This window comes from Glycine soja, chromosome 10, assembly GCF_004193775.1.
Source record: "Glycine soja cultivar W05 chromosome 10, ASM419377v2, whole genome shotgun sequence".
Taxonomy (NCBI): domain Eukaryota; kingdom Viridiplantae; phylum Streptophyta; class Magnoliopsida; order Fabales; family Fabaceae; genus Glycine; species Glycine soja.
The window spans coordinates 38,391,300-38,415,158 of record NC_041011.1 but is presented as its reverse complement, the minus strand read 5'-3'; the positions used below and the strand labels follow the sequence as shown (position 1 = coordinate 38,415,158).

The window sequence follows — 23,859 nt, the reverse complement described above, 5'->3', positions numbered from 1 at the left end:
ATAGTTATATATTTTTTCTTTATAAAAAATATTAGATATATATATATATATATATATATATATATATATAACTTATTTTAAATTTTTTGTAATGTAGAAATTAAAAAAAAAAAATCTTGATCCCTTTCGAATCGAATTTCTGACTCCACCCCTGCTGAGGAACTAAATTTGAAGTATTCTTGCAAAATTTGATAGTGATGGAGAATTTGTTTTGGGAAGCAAAGATATTCTCAACCATAGCTTGGCTTTTTCTCACTTACAAAGGACAAGGAATCTTCACCCTAATATCCTCGATTTAAATTTTCAGAATGTCGTGTTTTTTTTTTTTTTTTCAGAATGTCGTTGTATATCCAAAATCTACTACAAAATATAAATTGACTTATATGTAGATTATCAAATCATCATGTGGAATGTTCAGAGTTATTTCAAGTTGTAAAGAACATCAACTTACTTCGATATGTAGATAATTAATTTATATGGTTTTCAACATTTTAATTAAAAATACAGTAAAAAAGTTTTAATCAATATTTTATTCCATATAAAATATATTTTGTCTCGACAAATATTCAAAACAACAACCCGTGCTTCCCACGGTAACCCTTAGATATCATTCAAGTGCCGTTGATTTTTTATTCAGAATTCATATTCAATTACGTTTTTCTGAATTCTGATCTTTTGTTTCTTTACTACCGCACGCCTCATTCTTTCTTTGGCTGCCTGTGACGTAGGTGTAATATTATATAACCAACATTAAGATTTTCCATTACATGCTAAGGTTAAGTTTTTAAGTCTAAAAGAAAATCAGTCTTTGATCAGGTATCAATGGATGAAGGAAAAGAAACAAAGGGGACAAGAAGTAAAGGAGACACAGAAGAGGAGAGGGACAGGTTGGGTAAGTTGCCTGAAAATGTTCTGCTCCATATAATGAATTTCATGGAAACAAGACATGCTGTTCAGACTTGTGTCTTGTCTAAACGATGGAATAACCTTTGGAAAAGTCTCACTACTCTCACTTTCCATCACTTTCGAAGAATCAACGTTAACAAATTTGTATCTCGGGTTCTGTCAGACCGGGATGATTCCATTTCACTACTTAATCTTTGTTTATCCGGCCTCGATCAAGCTGAATCCGGACACTTGATTTGGGCCACGAGATATGCTGCCTCACACAATGTCCAGCAATTGACGATCCACTTACCTTACAAATTTACAAACATACTCAATTGTTTTGACCCTCTCACTTTGTCCTGTCCGTCCTTGACATCCCTTGAGCTTCACAAAGAATGTTGTGGCCCTCCTTTGGAAATTCCAAAATCTCTGCAGTTACCAGCGTTGAAAAGCTTGCTCTTGGAATATGTCAGTTTTACTGCAACTGACAATGGCTGCGCCGAACCCTTTTCAACCTGCCACTCGCTAAATACTTTGGTCCTATGCTCTTTGCACATTGATGCAAAAGTACTCTTCATATCTAATTCTAACCTTTCCATTTTGAACCTGAAAGACCTGAAGATCTTGGACACCATTCAACAAAAAATTGTGTTTTCTACTCCAAATCTTAGTTCTCTCACAATCACCAATTATTTAGGTTTCAGTCATCAACCATTCTCCTCCACATGCAATCTTTCGTGTCTTGAAGAAGGAACTATTCACACCACTACTTATATATCTTACTCGGTCTTCATAGGCTGGCTGCAACTCTTCGCTAATGTAAAGATATTGAAACTTTCTTACGATACCCTGAGAATACTGAAAGTAAGTTTTCTTTAGTTTGTTTTCTCCTCTCCTTTTCTTTTTGATATAATCCTCATGTGATTCCTGCATTGTTATGCCAAAATGTTTTGTCTATACTCAAATCCTGCATTTCACTAAGTCAATTAAAATTTATCTTCAATTGACTCTCATTGTGTAGGATCTATCAAATCATGCTACAACAAGAACTCAACCTCCGTGCTTTGCTAGATTGGAGTCATTGAAAGTGAAAATTATCCCATACCTAGAAATGTCTGATGAAGAAGTAAACAGGGCAGTGGAGTACTTCAGAACTCTACTAATCAGAGTTGCTGTCATAAATCGCTGGAACTTACAACAATGTGCGTAACTCTTTTGGTAAAAATTACAATTATTCAATTTTTACTCCATTTGATGTTTCCCTTTCTTGCTGATGCTCCCTTCTTAGTTCTTACAACAAATATAGGGTGGTTTGATTGTCATTGTTTGTATTTTTTTACTGGAGGTGTTTTTCTTATTTGGCTTTGAAAGATGAATTATTTTTTAAGAAAACTTCACTGTGAGGAATGTGTCTAAACATACAAATTTTTTTATTCCTTAGAGGTGGTTAGTAACTTTGAGTGCCCTTAAGATTCTAAATGAAAGTTGCTTTAGTTTTATCCACTACTACAAAAAACAGTTTTAACATTGGCTTATTAACATCGGTTTTGTACAAAACCGATGTTAAGTTAAACGCGGTGGTATATTTGTAACCTGCCTTTTAGATAATCCTTCTAAATATATCTCTTATTTCACACATGATATCCCTTCTGTCCTATACTTATTACCAATACATAACCTGCCTTTTAGATAATCCTTCTAAATATATCTCTAATTCACTCTTTCGGTATTTGTTAGTTTAGAAATGATAGATATTTGAAGGCTTGCTCAAGAAATGTGTGACACCCTCTACCCCACACATATATATACTAATAATAAAAAGAATAAAAATATGAAGTAATTAATAATTTTTAAAAACATTTAAATAAAAGCATTTTAAAAGAGTAAAAGGTTCACATTTGCTTTAATATTTGTAAATAAAACTTATAAAAACACATATTCGACTCAAAGCAAGGTCGTCAAAGTTTACAAAAGAAATTTTGTTAAATCATTGAGGTAAAAGAAAATAAAATAACATCATGCAATTAAAATAAAAACTCATCTCCAATGTCACATCCTATCAGAGCATTGAGTCTCAACATCTTTTAGTACGGGGTTCTTTAAAGTCATTCACCTAGTCATCTGCTCCCATGAATACAAGGTTTGAGATCATTACAGGATCCAAACACAAATAACACTCAAGGAGTGAATTATCACATTTCTAAAAACAATACAAATAAAAAAAGATGTAATCAAAATAAATTATGGAAGTAATTATAACATAGCTCAACTTAATACAATCCACGTCACTTCATCACTTTATCATTTAAAATTTATTTTTCAATCACTAATCACATTACGCATGAATCACATACTAAGGTCAAGACGTAATAACACTCATCAATTTCATAATAAACAATTAGCAAGCGTTTTGCAACATTTATACTAAGACTCAAGCCTATATGCAATGTAGTACCATGTCAGTGAAAAATCACCATGGGACGCTTAGGAGTACATAACAAGACACACCACACAATGAATATGTCAGGTCACTCTCACTAAGTAAAATCATAAGGTGACCAGTCAGGGTTACTCTGTTTTGCGAGAATGCTTCAACCATATGAGATCAACACTCAAATTGAGTGTCTTTACCCTCAAGGCTTAGACTCTGAAGAATCTGTTAGGGTTTCGCCTTCCTGATTCAAGTCCAACCCCTAAAACAATTTTTTTGTACGCAAACACTGCTCATGAATTATACAATACCCACGACCTCACACTCGTGTTTCAAACATGTTTAACACATTGTGCTACAATTTAACACTGGTTCCAAACTAGGAATCCTATGCTTTCCCTATAACACTGTGCATAAACACTTTTCTCAAGATAACTACCAGTCGGATTATTGTATAATTCATAACTCACAACACAAGTATTGTCACATCGAGTGTTAACCACTCACTTAATCATAATCAATTTCATATCCATAATTTTAACATCTCATAATGTCACAATCCACCATCACATGTTTACGTGTATCTCGTAAATTAACGCATGTTCAACTTTGCACTTATACTAAATTTCAATAACAATGTTATAATCTTAAAGCAACATGTTATTTTACAATTCATCACATATTCAATTTATAGACACACACAATTTCAATCACAAATTCATGATCCTAATATAACCATTTATCACAATAATCTTTTCTAAAACACAAACAAATTATACAAAAATATTTCTCGCAACAAGGGAAGTAAAATTCCTCAAACAATTTCACATAATCATACATGAAAAATTATAATACAATAAACATTCCAAAATAAACCTCAATTTGATCCTTTAAGGACCTCTACACATGTTCATTCTAACCCTAATTGTGATAAACTCACCCCTTACTTCTAAGCGGGCTCATGTATGTAGTCCGGCAATGATAGCAACACCTCTAGTGGTTGTCTATGATTCCTCGAGCTTTTCTTATGTTTGTTCTATTAGGGTTTTCAAGCGTTAAAGAGAAAGAGAAGGGATTGAAGCCTTCATTTCACTGTCAACATGAGAGACTAATTTCTCTCTGCAGAAACATTGTTTCGCAAATCCCAACAACGAGACTGTGAGGAAATGAGATGTGAAGGTAGTGTCCAATTTTTACGACAATCCAACGGTTAACGAATCAATGATCATAATTTTACTGGAACATGTTTGGATGTATGCGAGAAAAGAAAAAACTTAGTGAGAGGGACAAAGAAGGTTTTGGGAGGGGAGAAGGGAAAACGAATGTTAGAGAAAAAGAAAGCATAGAGATATATCCTCAGTGTGAGGACTGACTCATTTGCCTCTAGGATAATTCCAGCCTATTATTTACTCCATTTTTTATTTATTATTTTATAAACAAATACTCTATTTTATTTTCTATCAAATGAAAAAATTAAATATCCTTTTTATTTTCCTTCAAACCATTATTTTAATAAAATTATTTTTCCTTATTTATTTAATTATAAAAACTTTACCATTTTTTTAAAACTATTTATTTTTAACTAATTTTTTTTAATTTATTAAAAAAAATGAGGTGTTACAAATTAAAATGTGTATTGGTATTCTTAGATGAAAATATTACAATCCCAAATTCTATTTGCCAAATTATCAAAATGCACTTTTAATTAACAAAAGGTAGTTTATAATGACCGTGTGAATGAAACATACATAACATTTCCATTTGATTTAATCATTCAATTGATACATGATGGAGTATGTAACGTGTTATGTTTGGGTGCTCGCACATGTGTTTCGATTATTCTTTCTGCACACACGTTTCCTTTCTTCTTATTTTTCTCATGCAATTTGGTGTACTGAAATGGTTAATTTTTTAGTCTTAATATTTACATTTCCGAATGAAACAAGGAATTCTTTTCATTGTGGTTTGGAACAGGTCTTTTACTTTTCTTTTTCTCCCTTTAGAGTTGACGAATTCAAAACAAATATATGCAATTTAAAACAAAAATAAATTTTGGTAAATAAATATTCGTTTATTAATTCACAATAACTATAAATAATAGAGTATAATGGTGATACACTTTCATAGTTTTTTTTCTCTCTAAATAATATAATGAATCATTATATTCATGTAAGTTTATTTGCTCATTTTATCACTGAGTTTTCATCATTTTTTTAATTTTACTATTCAAGTTTAATTCTTTTAAACTTAATCATCATGTTTCTTTTTTAATTTTTTTTTGTCTATTTTACCATTATGTTGGTATAAAAAACAATAACGTTTCTAAAAAGATTGACAACAAAGATACGTACTTTTATTTTTTTTTATTAAACGTTTTTAGTGGCAGTTAACATTGGCAAAATGAAAAAAAAATGAAAACTTGAATTGTATTTTTTTTTAAATTATGATAGTTGGATAGTAAAATCTAAAATATGCAATTAAGCCATTAATTTAACGAAATCATTTAGTAATAGTTAGCAATATATATACACTCATCATCTCTTAAATAGTAAAATAGTAAATGCTTTAGTACATACAGATGAGAGATCAAAATAGTAAAAAAAAAAAAATGCAATATTCAAATAAGAAAGCCTTCCAAGGCACATATTTTGTTATGACTAATTCATTACTATAAAATTAATCTACCGAAGGAAATGTGGTAGGACATACATTTTGTAGTTTAGATCTCAGACACAGCACTTCTATGTGCTTGTCCCTACCTACTCTTACATGATTAAGAAACTCATACGCCCACCGTTTCAGTCATCATTGCGTGCCTAACGTTATCATTTTGGAAACACAAATGGAGCCAAACGGCTTTTAAATTTGTCACAAGCCATATCATATATGACACACTCTGTCAATGTCACTTTGTGGCAATGCTAGCAATTGACTTAGATTTTTCCTATTCGAAAGGGTATTGTATTGCAAGTTTAGTTAAGCATATTTTAAAATCAATGATTTCGATCTTGTAATTTTTATAATTGAAAAATTTTGTTCCTCTTTATGAAAATTTAGATAAATGAAACAAAATTTACCAATTATAAAATATAAGTGGACTAAAATTATCATTTTTAAAGCATAAAGACTCAGACCAATTTGAACCAAAATTTGAAAAACCTAAACTAAAGCACACAGTTATCCTGATAAAAATCATGGTATGTTAGTAACACTTTTCTAAAAAAAAAAAAGAAAAATCACTTTTAAATCCTTAACCAATATCTAATGCATTGGTGGTTAATGTTTGTTTTTCTATATAATAGAATCAACATTCCTCAGCTTCCTTCATTCTCTTTCATTAGGGTGCTCTAGGATGGGATGTTTTCCGGCTTGTTTTGGTTTATCCAAGAAAAGAATGCGTCCAAAGAGATTCCACAGATTATAGCTGAAGTCCAAGTAAATCTGAAACCCCATCTTCCTTCAGTAGTCTTGTTTTGTTCACATTTTGTACCATTCAAGAACAGTCAGTATATCATTGTATCATCATGGGTTTTTTCATGCTTTTGTAGTTTTGTAGTATATCAGTTTAATGAAGAGGGATTCTCTCCCATCTTGCAGAAATATGGACACTATGAACCGCAGGAATCCTGTCTCACTGTGAATCATGCCATCACAGAGCCTCATTGTCCCACTTTCTGAGTTCATGTTAGTTAGCTCTTATCTTTCTCTTATATGAGCCTAACCTCAATGTTTACCAGATTTTAGATAATGAGGAAGAAGTGACAACACTAACAGAGAAAAAAGAAGGATATGCAGTTTCTCATATTGAAGTATAACGTAGTGAAAAGACGAGCATGTGAGTTTTTTGAACTGTATTCCTTGGTGGCAGAAGAAAGAATAAAGAATCTTAGTTGGTGAGGAATTGAGTGCAAGTTGTTATGAAAGGGATGAGTGAATTGTATTTGTGTGTAATTCTTGTCCTGTGAGGTTCTGTCTTTGTTTATGCATTCATATTTCATGGTGCACCTAATATATCTAACATAAGTAGTATCTACTCTAAAATTTGAAATTTACTTACATTCCGGAAGCATGTTAAAAGTGAAAAAAATCAGTCCAATAAAATATTAATTTTTAAAGACTTATCTATCTCATGAGAACTTCTCATATAATAGTTGAATTGATAAAATTCAACTTCTACAATAGGTTATTGTCAAGTCAAGCACATGGTGGAGTAAATAGATTCCCAAATAGGATAGACTCTTGTTTAGACAGTTTGTACAACATAAATTGATATGAAGAGTAGATTCACATAAAAAGTATAACTGAATATAAACGTTTATTCAACAGCAAAGATGCAAGCAGTACACAAGGACTGTTTCAGCATAATTATTTGAGAATGAATACCCAAATCATGAAAACTTGTTCCATATATTGAGGAACCAAAAAAACAAAAGGAAATATTTAATAGTTGTGTCTCCTCTTTAATTTAGAAAGATTATGATCAAAGCCATTGAGAGCACAGCTTTTACAGTATCAGTAGATGGGGGTAAGCATGAAAGCCATCTCCGCTGTCCAAATCATATTTCTATCATGTGTATTTTGATCTACATCCAAGATCCCAAAGTCCCTCTATGAAATCATCTCAAAACCCAGTATGATGAACTGGATCCATGGCTTGGTAGACATGAGAAACTGCTTGTCTTGGTTTATTGGACTGCTGGTCCCACCTCAAAACACAGATCAAACCTGTCAAGTTGTCATGTTTTGGTTGTAATCAGGGTTGGCAAGCCACAATAATGTCCCCTGATCCAGCAGAGCTTGAGACAATTATGAAGATGGTTTCTACATTATTGCACAGATGCAAGAATCTGAATCCTCATCTTCTGAATCACTGACATCACTGCAGACACGTTGGGAGACCAAATGAGAAATAATTCTTGTATATCTCAATAAATAACACATAAAACTGATTGTCATACTCAATTACATTGTGTTACATTGAAGTTGTATTGCAAATGCATAAAAAAAACCCTTAATTTTTTTTCTTTCCTGCTGTTTTTTCCTTTCCCTTTTCTCTAGGCAAAATTAAATTAGCTGACAGAATTTTTAAGTAGATTTCAATGCATCCTTAACTCCACCATCATAGCAGCAGCTCCTATATTTTTCGTACATTGTATGAACTACACATCTAATTACACAAGTTCAGTAGATCAAGAAAAAGATGAGATGAAACTAGTCTATTTTTTCTCAAAATGATTATAGTTGGTCACTTCAAGCCATATATATGGCTTCAATGTTTTTTTTTCCTTCACATGAAACAATAACAATCCTTGAAATTTACTATTTCCCATATCAATTTTTCCTCTATCACTTTCTCCCAGAGTTTCTAAATGTCATAAGTTTTATCCCCATAGTTTCTATAAGTGTCGCCATAAGTTCAACCGTGTTAACAGATGCAGCCTTGCTTGTTGCCTTTCCCATATAAATAGGAATGTGCTTCCCACATAATATTGTCTCCTGAGTCTCACTAATAACTAACAGTGACCAATAAATCTTCCCTCGATACAGAGCCGGTTATTCTTAAGAATCCAGCCAAGGAATTACAGCATTTTCAACTTCTTCATGACATGAGCAAGCAGAATGAAATTCCACCTTGGAATTCACTATCGTAAGTACCAACTCTCTGCATTTTTACAAGTCTGTGTCAAAGTAAAACACGTTTTAAATACACTCCTCACCAAAACCAACTAGCTCGCATGTTTGCCACTTATTCTCCTTATTATCCCATCATTCTTATTCCTATCTTGAACAAAATGCAATAGATCTTAAATCTAGTATTTCACTGCATTCTACCTTTTACATTCAATAACCACAAAGATAATAAAAATGAAACACAAAGGAAGGCAAGGAAAATGATTGAACAGGTATAAAACAAGCCTTACTCCTGCGATTTCAGTATCACCCCTTTTATTCTAAATTGATGAAATTCATAGTAGTTAACTAAAAAAAAAGATAATGGGTTTCATGTTTTTCAAAATGTGTCATTAGTGCAAATGCTTTATGCTCAAGACTCAAGAGTCAAAAACATAATAAATGACTTTTAGATAGTCAAAAACTCTTCTGCTAAAGAAATTGTGATGCATAGGTGGGAAGCTAGTAAGGAATCAGATAATTCTAATATATTGTTCCATGGCCCCTGGAAAAATTTTACCCATTCATACTTGTCCATCAAACAGACATCCAATATTTAAGGAGACACACTGATAGCAGGAACACTCAGTATTGGTATTCCTGCGATATTTCTCAAATTAACCTAACTGTTGCCAGCAACTTACATTGACATTTTCTAATTTAATTGTAGTACAATAAAAAAAAAAAGCCTTACTAAATTAAATGTTTAGCAAACTTGGAGTTTTGATCATTGAAAGATTGTTAGCACATTGATTTATCCTTCCAAAGATCATCTCTATGTATCAGTTAACAACAATGGCTTTGCAAATGCTAACGCTCAGGTGATCAGAAGATTTAAAGGTCTTCATATATTTTTTTGGTTAAGATCTAACACATGGAGAGATCAGAAATATGATTTGGAAAGAAAAGATGGTCTATGGCATATAAAATTCTGTGCAAATCCTAAAAGCCATGGGTTTATAATTCAAAAAGCACATAGCTAGTAATTTACAAGTCTGCACAATGCTAAATCTATAAAAATGAATATTTTTTCTAATTTAAACTCTAATTTATTGTTCTTTAATCTTTTTCAATTTGCCATAAATGCTAAGAAGCAGAAGACAAGTGTTCAAAGTTTTTAAATACTGTCATGACATAAGAAACTTGTTAGTCAACAGGAGAGGGTTGCTATTAACCGAGGACAAAATATACTGCACTTAAATGAGGATTAGTTAGTAAATGAGGGTGACACAAACTAAAACACCTGGAGTGCCCTCCTAATTCCAACCCAATTGAGTATCTGTCAAAGAAAACACCATCCAAAAGTACCATTTACAGATCATCACAATGAGAATCATAAAATAGACGACCCTGCAGTAAGGCCTAAGTGAACTCAGCCATACAAAGTAGTTGGAATTCAAACTTATTAGGTCAAATCAAACTAAGATCTGATATAAAATCTAAGCCATGACATGGTACCCAGGCCAACCTGTAAGAGTGTAGTAATTCTAAAGACCCAAACTCAACCTAAACCCATGAATTATTTTTCTTTTTTTATAAAAAATTGCTGCAAAAATCAAGTTAAAACTATAATTTTTTAGTTTTTGGAATAAAAAAAGTTAATTAAAACAAGATAAACCCATTAATTAAGTTGAATTTGACTTGTTTTCCTTTTTGGGATAGAAAAGAATATAAAACATAAAGGTCACAAGTTCCAATTCATGTGTTGGAAACTTTCAGCATTGGGAGAAGGTCCAAAAGTCAAACAACAAAACAGTGAAAAGAGAAGGGAAAAAAGGACCAAAAATGTCTAAATTAAGAGGAATGTACTGGTTCAGAGAACATTTAAAGAAACAACAAAACTAAACATCCACTAATTATCAACGCACAAATATTATGTGAGTATTATAAACATTAAACGTAATCAGCTTCTCATTTCTACTCCAACTTGAAGTTCTGACGGAGACTACAAAAGCTTAATTACCTTAAGTTGATCCAAATACTCCTAAAATAAAATATAGGTAATTTCAAACAAATGAATGAAATGGTGATCATCATAAACACATCCGTATGGGTAATGAACAAGATGACAGACACCGAAGTTTCAACAAACTTCATTAACACATTCCGGAAGAAACTTAGCTTATTTTCTGCAAAAGATATCACCTTTACCATCACAAACCACTACATGGATTTACAGACATGTCATAACTACCCTACACAACATAAATTTAGCAAAAATTCACGACATTACCCAAATTAGGAAGAGCAAAAACATGTCAACCTCTTCTTTCCTCTTCCTACAGCAACACAAAACTGAACTAGCCAACTAGTGCATAACAAGTGTTCCAGTTACAATAACCAAGAGAAAATTCAAATCATAATAAAATTGCGAACAAGTTACCATAAAATGAAAACAAATCAAGACAAAAACAGAACAATTCAAATAGCCAACCCAAATTCACCAAGATTTACCGAATTGAAAAAACAAAAAAAGGGGTACCTTGGCTCATATTCCAACACCTCAGCAAGCTTGTTTCCATTCCTATCATTCCACTGCACTTTCCGGCGAGTCTTTTCACAGTTTCTGGACATGCCACCTCTCCGAGGAGGCAACAAAGAATTGGAATCACTATCATCTTCTCCGTTGACATGATCTTCAACCTTTTCACAAACCAAAGAAGATGTCACCACAGGTTTATGTTTATCCATGAGGCAACCATTAATATCCTTAGAATCCATATCCACCAACAACCACACACAAACAGACACAGACACAAAAATGCAAAAATTTTCAACCCAGAAAAGATTTAGAACAATTTAAAGATTTGGAAGAGACTCAGTTGACTAAAAACCATGCTCCAACTTAAAAATCTGAAAAAAAGATAAAAACTTTGGATTGGAAGAACAAATCTAAGAAAGGTCAAAGCGTTCTCCACGACGGGGATATGGAGAAATCAGTGGAAACAAACAATGAGAAGGGGAAAAAATTAAAGTGGGAAGAAATTTTGAGAAGAGAATCTCAGTGTAAAGATTGGAAATTTATTTTCTCGAGAAAATGAGGGAAAAATGACAACCCATCATCGGATTTTATTTATTTATTAGTAAAATGGGAAGAAAAATCCCAACACGAAAGAGCTTGAGAAAATAAACAAGTTGCAAACAACTTGTACTTTTTCTTAACTGCTTTTGCATAATATTTATGTAACTGTAACAGTAAAATTCTCCGTTAACAACCCAGAGCTGAAACGTTAAATGGTAAAATTGAGAACCCAATATCAGCTGCTAAATACCAAAATAAAAGTATATAAATATTTTCTTACACTAATTATCATAAAAAGTAATAAACTTATAGCATGTGATTGGAGTGTGAATATATAATTATTTTTCTCTTTATAAAACTAATTGAAAAAATAATCAAATTATGAAAAATTAACTTGAAAGTTGAAAATGAAAAGCAAGTTAAAAAATTAATGGTAAAATATACTAGGTTAAATTAGATTGTTTTTAAAATTAGAATTGAAAACCCAATATTGATTTTTTAAATAGAAAAATAAAAAGTATATAATTTTTTATATTTGAAAAAATTAGGTAAAAAGATAACTAAAAATTAAAAAAATAATTAGAAGTTGAAAAATTAATTAATAGTTGAAATTTAATATCTGAAAGTTTTCGCAAAGATGATTCTAATTTATATATCATGTATGTTTATGGTAATTTGAATTGATTAATAGTATATACTAAATATAGATTATACCTTTTTTTTTATTGTGTATGAGTAATATTATTTATTCAATAAATTTGATTGATTGACATGTGTAATTGAGGAAACAATAGCGGGTCCGATAGTTGCACATTAAATTAATTTATTAAATTATAAGTATTTAATAAAAATTATTTATTTAAATAATCCAAAAATATAAAATTGTATAAATAGACATATTTATATGAAAATTTTATTTTAATGTTATTTTATTGATTAAAAATATATTTTGTGTATATTTAATTTTAGTGGTTAATTACTTTTAAATTTTATATTTTTTATTTATAAATCAGTTATTTTAATTACCTTTTTTACTTTCAATTATCTTAACTTTTTCATGTTATTAAACTTATACTATATTTTAATATATTTTCAATCAATTTAAAATAAAATAAATTAAACATACTTTTAGACGTATTACTTTCATTATATTAATAGTGTAATGATTAAAATAAATAATATAATATAAAAGTATTCAAACAATTAAAAAGAACAAAAGTAAATTGTCATCTATCAATATCAAATCGTATAAACTCATAATAATAAAATAAAATATTGTAAATAATAGTATGATGGTTTAAATAAATTGTGTAATTTAAAAATATCTAAAAATAATAATAAAATAACCTTGGTATCTTTACTCTGTATCATATTTTTATACAGCGTAAAAATATCTTTATCAATCATTTAACTCATTTTTATACAGTATAAATATCTTTAGATTGTATTTAGATAAATGATTGATATTTATATTATAAATCATTTTAAAATAATTTAAATTTAATGACTTTTTAAAATATCAATCATTTTTAGTTATATAGTAATCTATAATTAGATGACACTATAACTTATATATTTAAAAATACTCATATTATTATTTGAGTTATATAAAAAAAATTCTGTATAATGCACATGTTAAAACACTATTTTAAAATATATAAAAGAAATACATGAAAAAGTGTTTTTAGGATAAATTGAGAAGTGCTGGAACATATAAACTTAAAAATAAATAAATAAAAACAATTTTGAAACAAAATTTGGAACAAGAAAATAATATTTACTCAAGAAATCATCACTCCTAGAAGGGTTTATTTTTTAAGTTTCTCAAATAAAAAATTATTTTTAGTTTCTCAAAGTAAAAATTAATAAACACTTTTTTAGTCCCTGTCCTCTAATAAAAATTTGTATGTTTAAATTTTGAGAGGGTAAAATATATAAATTTTTATTCGAGAGATTAAAAAAAATAGACTCCTAATTTGAGACACTAAAAGTATGATTAAGCTTAAATTTAATCTCGATTTATATCGTTAGGGTCGTAAGTTTGTCCTTGTAAAGATGCTTGATAATGAATTTAGGAAGATTTTAATTCTTAAATGTAAGACTTTATAACTATTGGAATAAACCCACATCCAAGACTAAGAAGCAAGAGTAGCCTAAGTCATCATTCTAGAGTCTACATGCATGCATGGTCACCATTGGATATATTATCTGCTTAAATGTCCCATGAACTGCCATAATTTTATTTTTATAAAAAGTATCTCAATAAATTTAAAAAAGAGAATATGTATAAATGATTTTTAATTTTAACTTGTGAGACTTAACTATTATTGAAACATGTATAAAAAAAATATTATTAAAAGAGATTTAATTTGATACTTACAGGTACAATTTAGAGGATACTTGAAAGATTAATTAGTATCATAGTCCCCAAAAAAGAAAGAAAGAAAAAAAATATTCCATGTCCATGTGACATGAGCAAGAAGTGTGGTACGCTGGAATGGCTAAGTGTTAGCGTCTAACCCCAAAAGTAAGTGGTCCGGTGTTGCTGTTGCTCTCACACCAATTGTCCTTTTCAAGTTCAAAAGAGTGGGGTTTAATTTCAACGTTGAGCAATCAGAGAAACCCTTCTGCATTCTTTTGCACACCCCGAAAAAGCAATCCACTGAACATGGACGCAAAGATCCTGATAGCATTAAAACAGTAATTTTTGACCAATATTTGTCATATATATTTTACTTTTCGATTACGATAGATTTTGTTCAAATTATTTTCGAAAACATAATCATATACACTTCTTTTATTGTTTCAAAATATTTAATTTTGTAAATAATTCATTTTCGTCTATAAATTTAACCAAATATTTTTAATAAAATTTCTTTTTAATCGTATTTTTTCATCATTAAAATCCAAACTCAAATTTTTGCTTAGAAAATTGATTTCAATTTTACATAGACTAATGACATATTAATTAAAAAAAATACTTCTCTAAAAGTTAGAAAAAAAAACATTTCTCTAAAATTTCTCCACCAATTCATGATGTTAGAATACTTCTCTAAATTTAAAATATTAGAAGTGGAACATTTTATATCCAAGACTCTGATATCAATATCATGTTGCTAATTAATAAATTTATTCATCATGAATGATAAAAGATGAACATTTCAATGTGTAGGAAGGAGTCAATCAGAAGGGAAAGTGACACAAAGAAAGGATCATGAAAAGGAACAAATGTTGAGTGGAAGAGAGTGGCTTCAGGGATTTGCTTCAAAGGTTACCAAACATGATTGCAACACTGAACTTAGATTTTACTCAAAGCTCATACAACCAAAAACGGTTGAGAGGGCCGGATCTCAAATTAAATTGTATGTTCACTTTAACAATACAAAATATTCACACAATCTCAGAAGAGGAGGAGAGATCGAGTTATATAAGAATGGCATGCATAGAGAGAGCATCTCCAGCACTGAAGCAAATACTGCTCAAACTTTGCTGGTAATAAGAGGTTATATATGAAAATTAACTTTTAGGAAACACTGCCATGTTTGCTAGGTCTTATCTTTTTATTATATATGTTGGTTAAAGTTTTTCTAATATGCAGCACATGGTTTTGTTGTTTTTGTATGTGTCTGTTTTTGTTCTTTTCTTTTCTTTGGTTAGTTTTTGTTGAAGGGAAAGTGCAAAAGATAAAGAATGAAGCAATTTCATTATTGAAAATAGTTTTAGTAAAGGAATTATATAATATACTAATGTTTGTTTGTATTTGGAAAAATATGCATTTAAACAAAAATTTGTTCAGCATGTGACACGTGAGATTGATATATTACTAATATAAGTTGAGCTTCAATATTTATTCCATGTTTGATTAAAGTTACTATATATTAATACAATCTTAGTTCTTTTTAAAACTCTTGACTTATTTCTCTACATCACATTTTGAAGCATTTTTTTCTTCTAAAAAGTTGTCTTTTCCTTATTTAGTAATTTAGTTAAACATATATATAGGTATAATAAGTACATAGGTATATTTAACAAATAAAAATGTAATGTGTTTTACCGTTCTTACTTTTTTTATTATATATATATTAAATGAATTATGCGTGTTTGAAGATACTATATTGAAATGTATTATAAAAATTTGTTGTCTTATTTTTTTAATTTTATTAAAAATAACAAACTTATTTCTAGAAAAAATTATTAAATTAAAATACATTTCCTTTTTTTAAAAGGAAATGCATTTCTTTTTGACAGATATTAATACATATTTGTTTTTTGCCTCCTCCTCACTGCGTCTTTTAAAACTGTACCTTATCTTATATATAATATTGTCTCTTAAATATGTAGTTAAAGATTTGATTCTTGATTTGTGCATATGAAAAAAATTTGTTAGGAAAAATCAATTACTTAAATGAATATTAATATTTGGAGTGACTAGTCCATGACTCCCAACCCAACCGAGGGATGTTCCAGATTCATCCCAAAAAAGAATGTATATGCAGTTTAAATAGTTTTTTTTTCTACATTTTGTTAAACATGTAAAATATTTTTCGAAATGAAATCCTCATAAACTATTTTTAGTAATTTCCTAAGCTTGGTTTTATTTTGTGCTAGAACAAAAGAAAACAAAAATTATATTATGCAGGATAAGATAGCTCAGAATAATCATGTTATTATTGTAGAAGTATCTGGAAAGAGAATGAAAAACAAGTTTCATCATCATATTCTATAGAAAAGAAAAAAAAAATAGTTTAAACATCACGTGTTACCAAAAACTTGAAAGTTGCAGAATATCTCCCTTTCTGACAGCACTAGTGTAGTGTTTGATATGATTTTGGCAGACCTAAGATTCATTTTCCAGGTAAGAAAAGCATGGTTGTGTCTGCTGAAAATCTCACTGATTGGAGGAAGTTGAAATATCATCACCTGATTTGATTTGTCGTTGCTTTTGAAGTTTTGTATACATTTGGTTAGGTAATAATCAATTTTTAAAAAAAATTGGCAAAGAAAAAGTTATACCAAATCAATGATATTGACAAGATAAATGTTAAATGGAACCACTTATTTATCATTTTATATAATAATGTCGCAACATCAGCAAACGTGTACAAATCACGATAAAATAGTTGCTTATGTGGTAACCATCATTACGAAAATAGCATTAACTATTAAGTGTTTGTCCATGTCATGACAGTGCTGAGAAGCCCCTGGAGATTGATCATCACTTATATGAATTTGGGTCAGTGGAGTACCATATTCAGGTAAAACTCTATTTTCTTTCATTTCAAACAAAATATTTCAATAGTCAACCAGGATTGCATGAAAAGAGAGAATGTACATGAAAAGAGAGAATGTACACAGTTGGAGGTGCTTCTCAATGTATTATTTTGGTTGTGTGCAAATCTTTAGATTTGTTAAGGATTTCAAATTGAAGTTTTAACAAACATTCTCAGTAAGATTTGACTATTTGTGCTATGTTTACAGTCTCAAGCCTCTAATCCACAAGTAGCTTACTTGTCAATATCAATGCCACCTCTATGCCATGGAGTCATACAAAATGAACTTTCTTCTTACACCATTGAAATGGTAAAGGGTCTTTGTCCAAATGTTGTGGGGATTGCAGAGCCAGCCAAAGAAGGATATCAACTTACTCTGAAGCTTAACCTTAATCAGATTCCACAAAACAAAGGTTTGTTTCCCTTAACTACCAACTTGCAGCATGGTTGCCACCCTTCCACTCAACTAAATAACATTGGTGATTGCAAACATTTTATTCATACAATAACAATGGCAATGATGCCATTGCATAGTAAAAATGTAGATGCAATAATGTTTGGCTATCTAGTTTTCCTTCTATTTAAGAATTAACTAGTGAATTCAAAGTTAATGTTCCTCACACAATTTTTCATGAACTGTGCATAACTGTTGATATTGGTACATGCTACATTTGGATTCAGGCCATATACTTCCTTTATAGTTAAACATATATCCAACATGGAACGGATAATTTGAATAACTATTTAGAGAGGAAACTCCAGAATATCAGCATATGGTATACAAACTAAATACACATCTTGTGACATTTTAAATACTCAAGTATGACATATATTATCAAGCTGGAAAGAAGAATTATAATAGTCCAAGGACAACCTAAAGATGTTATTAATATTCGGACAGTCCAAAAAAACAAATATAGTCTAGAAAGAAACTTCTTGGTGTGTAATCCGAGTAAAAAAAAAAAAAACAGAAATGAACATTGTATGCAGCTTATTAGTAAATGGTCTCACAGTCTCACATAATCTCTAACTTGAAATTTCGAACTGTCTGATGATGCCAAATTCTTGTTTCAGACTATGATAAGGTCATTAAGGAGATTTCAACAGTACATTCAGTAATTCTGAGTTCACAGCTGAAAGAAATATTGTGGAACGTGAATTTTGATGATGCACTTCAGGGGATGTACAAACCCATCAAACTAGTCTACCATCCAAAAGACCATTTCTTTCTCATTAGGCAGGTAATTCTTAGGTAATCAAATTTTTTAACCTGTCAAGTCAAATGCCATAGAAGAAAAACAAGAAAACAAAGTATAACAGGACCTTCGATCAAGAATACTGTAATACATGAAATGGCATCATATAAACAATGTAAGGTATATGTATTTCAACTTTCAAGTAACACCGTCATGTACTTTAGAAATTCAGAAGATAGTGAGAACCACGATCACTATAAATTTGTGAGGTATGCAAACAAATTAAGAAGAAATCTGACATATTATCTTCAATTAATTATTTCAATTTAGAATAACTTGTTGATTCTCACAAAATCGCAGTACAAATGGTCAACAATAACCACCCATGAAACATCCATTCCTTCTGTATTTTTTTTGCTTATAACAAATCCTTCTAAATTTAGTTATATTTCACAAAAAGAAGAAAAAATCAATAACCTAATAATCAAAGACAACTCATTACCGACTTTCTGGACTGTAAAAGTTATTCACATTTTAATCCTTTTCCATACTGATCAAATAATACATAATGTATGCAGCCACAAAGAATCATAGCGGTATTCCCAATTCGTTTTAGAGAAAAGTCAGATGTGATCATTGCAACGGCTTTCTTTCAGGTTGGTAGTTAAGAACGCATAGCCAAGTAATTTATTTTCCATTCAGTGTACTCTCAACTCATTTATTTACTATCCATGACAGGAGCTTGTGGATGTGGGAAGTTCAGATAAATGGGCCAAGGTACCACCTTGCAACTGGTCAGCCATTCCTCCACCAGAGTTAAGAGGAGAAGCTTTTGAGGATTTGAGTACCAATGGAGGGTTTTTTACTTTCGGTATACTATTGTCCTACAACAATTATCCCACGAACTACTTTCTTACAAGACATAAACTAATGACATAAACACACTTTTGAACTCAGTTCTTGCAAAAAAAAAAAAATCCCACAAAAGAATTGTTGAGTAAGATGGATACCAGGCATGTGAGACTGACAACTCTTTTATGTTTAACAGATATCTCTTCTCGCCATGTTGAAGGCAATAGGCTAGACAAAACTGTCTGGAATCTATTAAATTTTAATGCCTATGTTAGATACCATGTAAAGGTAACATCAATATTATTATTGCTTCCTAAGGTCTACTTTGTAAATCACTTGATTTCTGATGTTTCTGATTGACTTATGTACTACAGAGCACCAAAGGTTTTATTCAAAGAAGGATGAGGAAGCGTTTGGAAAGTTTAGTTGAGGTACATAAGCACCTAAATTGCAACATTAGGTTCATTGTCAGAACAAGGACATTCATATTGGCAACATTAAGACTTGAGACATATAGTGAGACCTAAATGGGACCCATTGTATGCTTAAAGTGACTACCAAAAGGCATTTCCTATGCCAGACACTATATTGTTTGCATAACAGACAGACATCCAACATCAATAGCTAAATCATCTCAGAAAAATGTTTATCCTTTTGTCTTACTTGCAGGTCCTGCACCAAACAAACTTAGAAGAAAATGAACAAACCAAACAACATCAAGGTTTGCGTTCTGCTAATACATTTCAATACTGACAATATAATTCAAAACTTAAGGAGACAAGCTATAGTATAAACTTGTTTTAGAAATATTCGTTAAAGGCTATACTGGTGAATTTTTGTTTAAATTGGACACCATATTAATGTTATAGTATACACTTGGTATTTTTTTTTATCCGTAGGAATCAAAGACAAGTATCGAGGGGTTTACAACAACTCATGCATCCTGTTCAACTATCTGAGTTAGACCCCTCGATACACTTGGTATTTATAGATAGGAATGAAAGCAATATAAAGTAAAAAAAATTGAGAAAGTTGTCTAACAGCATGTCAATTATTCATTTACTATTTATTTTCAACATGCAGTATATAGGTACACAAAGAAACTAGTGCGATCAGCAAAGTATGCCGTCTTGAAACAAAGATGGGGCACCTTTGGAAGAAAAATAAAGAGGATCCGTTTCCGACTTAAAATTCATGGATTTACACGATTTCGTCAACAATGGTTTAGGTTCCCAAAATTTTCAACGGGATATACAAAAATAGTGGAAAAATCTGCGTAGTTTTCTTATGTAATATATGCAGTTCATAGAGATGGTTCAAGAAAATAAATACTTCACTGCACTATTTTCTCATGCCTAACTATAAAATTTATTTGGACTTTCGACTATTTGATTGTAAACAAAAAGGAGGATATTCATGTCTCTAGAAATCTACCAAATTTGTAATTGTGGAAATATAATGCCAATGTCTAGCAATCATAATGAAGTTTTATACTGAAATGTTTCACACAAGATGAGTATCACTTCAAGAGGGGTTCCATCTAAATGTTTGATAGATTTGAGTATTCAAATAGAGAAGTGTAAATCTCACTTTTAATTACCATCATTGAATCCATTAATGCTCACCACGTACACTTATCTCTACATCCATTGCCTAATATAATCATATTAGAAGAACACAAGGAAACAACTCCAGTAGCTAAAAATCTCTCGGTTAAAGTTTAAGAACAAAAGTTTTCATCTAGAGTCATTGACAAACAACTGTTATATAGTTTAAAAAAATGCTAAGCAATTTGACACAATTATCACTGCACATTTAAAACAAGCCTTCCTTCACATCATAAACTAATAAACACAATAACCTATCAAAGTACAGGCACTCAAACTATTAATATGGCTCCCTATTACATATTTTTAGTTTTCCTCGTCAATTTCAATCACATCAAGCAATCTTTAAATGTGTTATGTTCTCCAACAGAAGACAAAACCAATACAAAGAAATATGACCTTAACCTTAATCCAAATGTCATAACTTTCATTCATTGTAATTGTAATATGTACACATATACAGTTCAAAATATCTTGGCAAGAAACAATTCTACAAAGTCAGTTCAACACAACAAACTAAAAAAATGTCAAAACCACATCCTACCATAAAAAAAAAATAGTTATTCAGGTCACAACACGACGAGACAGCGAAATAAAAAATTATCATAAATAAATAAATTATTTTCCAAAAATGAAAAACTTGAGTAATCGTCACCAACTTTTATTTAAGGAAAACGTCGAGAAAATAAAAAAAGGATAAGGAATGGTCTATAATAGTCATTTACCCTTACGGAAAATGTTAGTACCCCACACACCCGTCATGAAGACATCAACCTTTAACCTTTAATTGAGTGTGTTAAAAATAAAATGACTTTTAATTATTTATCTTTTCTTGAAAACATGAATTATATTTTATTATATTATTATTATTATCATTATTATTATTTTATTTAGAGAAGGAAATTAAATTTTTATTTTTTAAAAAAAGGATTTTATTTTTTTAGTTTTTTTTATTGACAAGAGATTTGTCCTCGCTCCTACTATCTCCAAGTACAATTAGGAAATCAGACTTACTTAGTTTTCTTAGAAAAAGAGTTTGTAATGTTGGGTTGATTTTATTTTATTATTATTTTTTAAAATATTTTGGGTTTTGTAGTAAACTTTGTGAAGTCAAGCAAGTCACATATCCAATATGACATTCACAAAATTTACTCATATTTTATTAAAATATCAAGCAAGTCGGAGACCCAACAAAGAGTGCGTGTAACATTAAGGGATTATTTATTTGAGAATATTACCATTTTAGAAAAGGCTTTTGTTGTGTGGTAAACTTTGTGAACTCAAGCAAATCGGAGACATATTCACAAAATTTACTCATATGTCATTGAAACACCACCAAACAAGTCGGAGACCCAATATGAAGTGTTCAGAGTGTAAGCGTATATTAAAGTATGATAATGTGAATTTGCAAAAATAAATAAATAAATAATTGACATAGTGGAAGGAAATCAAATAAATAGAATAGAAAGGGATAAATCAAAAGTGGGGACTACACTTAGTAAACAAATAAGATGAATAACGAGATCTTTACAATGCATTATTAATTAAATTAACTAGTTAGACAATGATAAAATAAAATCACATTCAAGAATAAAATAAACGATAGAGATGATAATAATAACAAATAAAAAAATAAAAAACAAAGAGTCATCCATTAATATTTATAATTTATTTTATTTATTATTTTTTTCTTTTTTTTAATATAACGAAAATATAACAATTTAACCAATTTCTTGAAAAATTCAAACTACGAATGTCTGAAAAATATACAAGCAGCAAAAATACACAGTGGCGAACCTATAACCATGTGAGGGTGTGCACTTGTACCCCCTCATTTTTTAAAATTCACCAAATTTGTAAATAAAATCTTATATTTTTATATTTTATTTCATCTATATTTATATAATTGAACCCACTAATTTCATTTTTTGTAATTTGCATCCATTGACTTAGCGTCTTGAATCCGCCACTGAAAATACACTATTTTGATGTGTCAAGAAATGACATACCTACCTCCACAATTTTTGGAAAAAGATCAAGCTGCTGATCAAGCTGCTCATGAACAGTAGTAGAAGGTATTGTGACTTCACTAAATGTGACACAAGATTTGGCAAAACTAAAATGCAATCATAGAATTAATGCAACATGAATTGAAGATTAGACACAAGAACTCTAAAGCGTTGAAGGGAGAAGCAAAAGTGAGGGGTTCTTAGAACATCAAAGTAGTGGCAAATCAGAGTAAGTTAGAGAGGGTTCAAGGAACACACAGGGAAGTAAGAAAGACGCAGAGGTACTGAGAGATTTTCTCCTGCTTCAAAAGGAGAATGACAATGAGGTGGTGCAGAAGCAAGAGAACAAAAAGGAATAAGCGCCAACCAGATCCTCCTTTTTTAGTTTTGACATTGACCACCTTTTTACACACCTTTCCTAACCTCTAAACCTAATTCTTTTTTTTTTTTGTGCTTTTCCTTTTTTTATATTCATTTTTTCTTTTCTTTTATTATTATATTTTTTTTTACTGTTACGTTTTCTTTCTTCCTTCTTTTTCTTTTTTTTTTCCTTATTTATTTCTATTTTTATGTTTTTCTTTTAACGTTTTCTTTCATTTTTTACTGTAGTTTTTTTTCTTCTTTCTTATTCTTTTTTTACTGTTCTTTTTTTTTTCTTTTTCACGTTTTCTTCTTCTTTTTATTTTTTGTCACGTTCTTTGTTTCTTCTTTTTTTCTTTTTTCTTTCTTTTCTTCTTCTTTTTTCTTTTTTTACGTTTCCTTTATTTATTTATTTTTCTCGTTTTTTCATTACGTTTTCTTTCTTTTTTTTTTTCCTTTTTTCGTTTTGTTTTTTTTTCTTTCTCTTTTTTTCTTCTGTTTTTTTACTGCTATCTTTTTTTTTCTTTTCTTCTTTTTTTCTTTCACGTTTGCTT

At 30.1% G+C, this 23,859-nt stretch overlaps 2 protein-coding genes and 1 long non-coding RNA gene across 8 annotated transcripts; 2 read left to right on the top strand and 1 right to left on the bottom strand.

Moving 5' to 3' along the window:
* Window positions 1-666: 666 nt before the first annotated feature.
* Window positions 667-7,360, top strand: LOC114372232 (putative F-box/FBD/LRR-repeat protein At1g78760). Of its 5 annotated transcripts, none has more exons than XM_028329701.1 (4): window positions 667-724; window positions 817-1,752; window positions 1,910-2,090; window positions 6,661-7,360. In XM_028329701.1, exons 2-4 carry the CDS (start codon window positions 823-825, stop codon window positions 6,741-6,743), a joined length of 1,194 nt encoding a protein of 397 aa, XP_028185502.1. In that variant the 5' UTR covers window positions 667-724; window positions 817-822; the 3' UTR covers window positions 6,744-7,360. The 5 variants fall into 5 exon arrangements, with proteins under 5 accessions (XP_028185502.1, XP_028185501.1, XP_028185503.1 ...); XM_028329700.1 differs by lacking the exon at window positions 667-724 and having other exon boundaries at window positions 741-1,752; window positions 6,661-6,754; window positions 6,917-7,360; XM_028329702.1 differs by lacking the exon at window positions 667-724 and having other exon boundaries at window positions 741-1,752; window positions 6,661-6,754; window positions 6,868-7,360.
* A 225-nt stretch (window positions 7,361-7,585) lies between these two features.
* Window positions 7,586-12,069, bottom strand: LOC114372234. Its single transcript, XR_003658180.1, has 2 exons — window positions 11,472-12,069; window positions 7,586-8,198 (listed from the first exon to the last, which is right to left on the bottom strand). It is a non-coding gene; the product is annotated as an uncharacterized LOC114372234 (long non-coding RNA).
* A 3,260-nt stretch (window positions 12,070-15,329) lies between these two features.
* On the top strand, window positions 15,330-20,840 carry LOC114370324 (actin-related protein 2/3 complex subunit 2B). 2 transcript variants are annotated; one of them, XM_028327635.1, is made up of 10 exons: window positions 15,330-15,503; window positions 17,200-17,266; window positions 17,490-17,694; window positions 18,356-18,522; window positions 19,056-19,133; window positions 19,216-19,348; window positions 19,526-19,617; window positions 19,704-19,760; window positions 19,999-20,050; window positions 20,413-20,840. In XM_028327635.1, exons 1-10 carry the CDS (start codon window positions 15,376-15,378, stop codon window positions 20,607-20,609), a joined length of 1,176 nt encoding a protein of 391 aa, XP_028183436.1. In that variant the 5' UTR covers window positions 15,330-15,375; the 3' UTR covers window positions 20,610-20,840. The 2 variants fall into 2 exon arrangements, with proteins under 2 accessions (XP_028183436.1, XP_028183437.1); XM_028327636.1 differs by lacking the exons at window positions 15,330-15,503; window positions 17,200-17,266 and adding an exon at window positions 17,279-17,372.
* The last annotated feature ends 3,019 nt before the right edge of the window (window positions 20,841-23,859 follow it).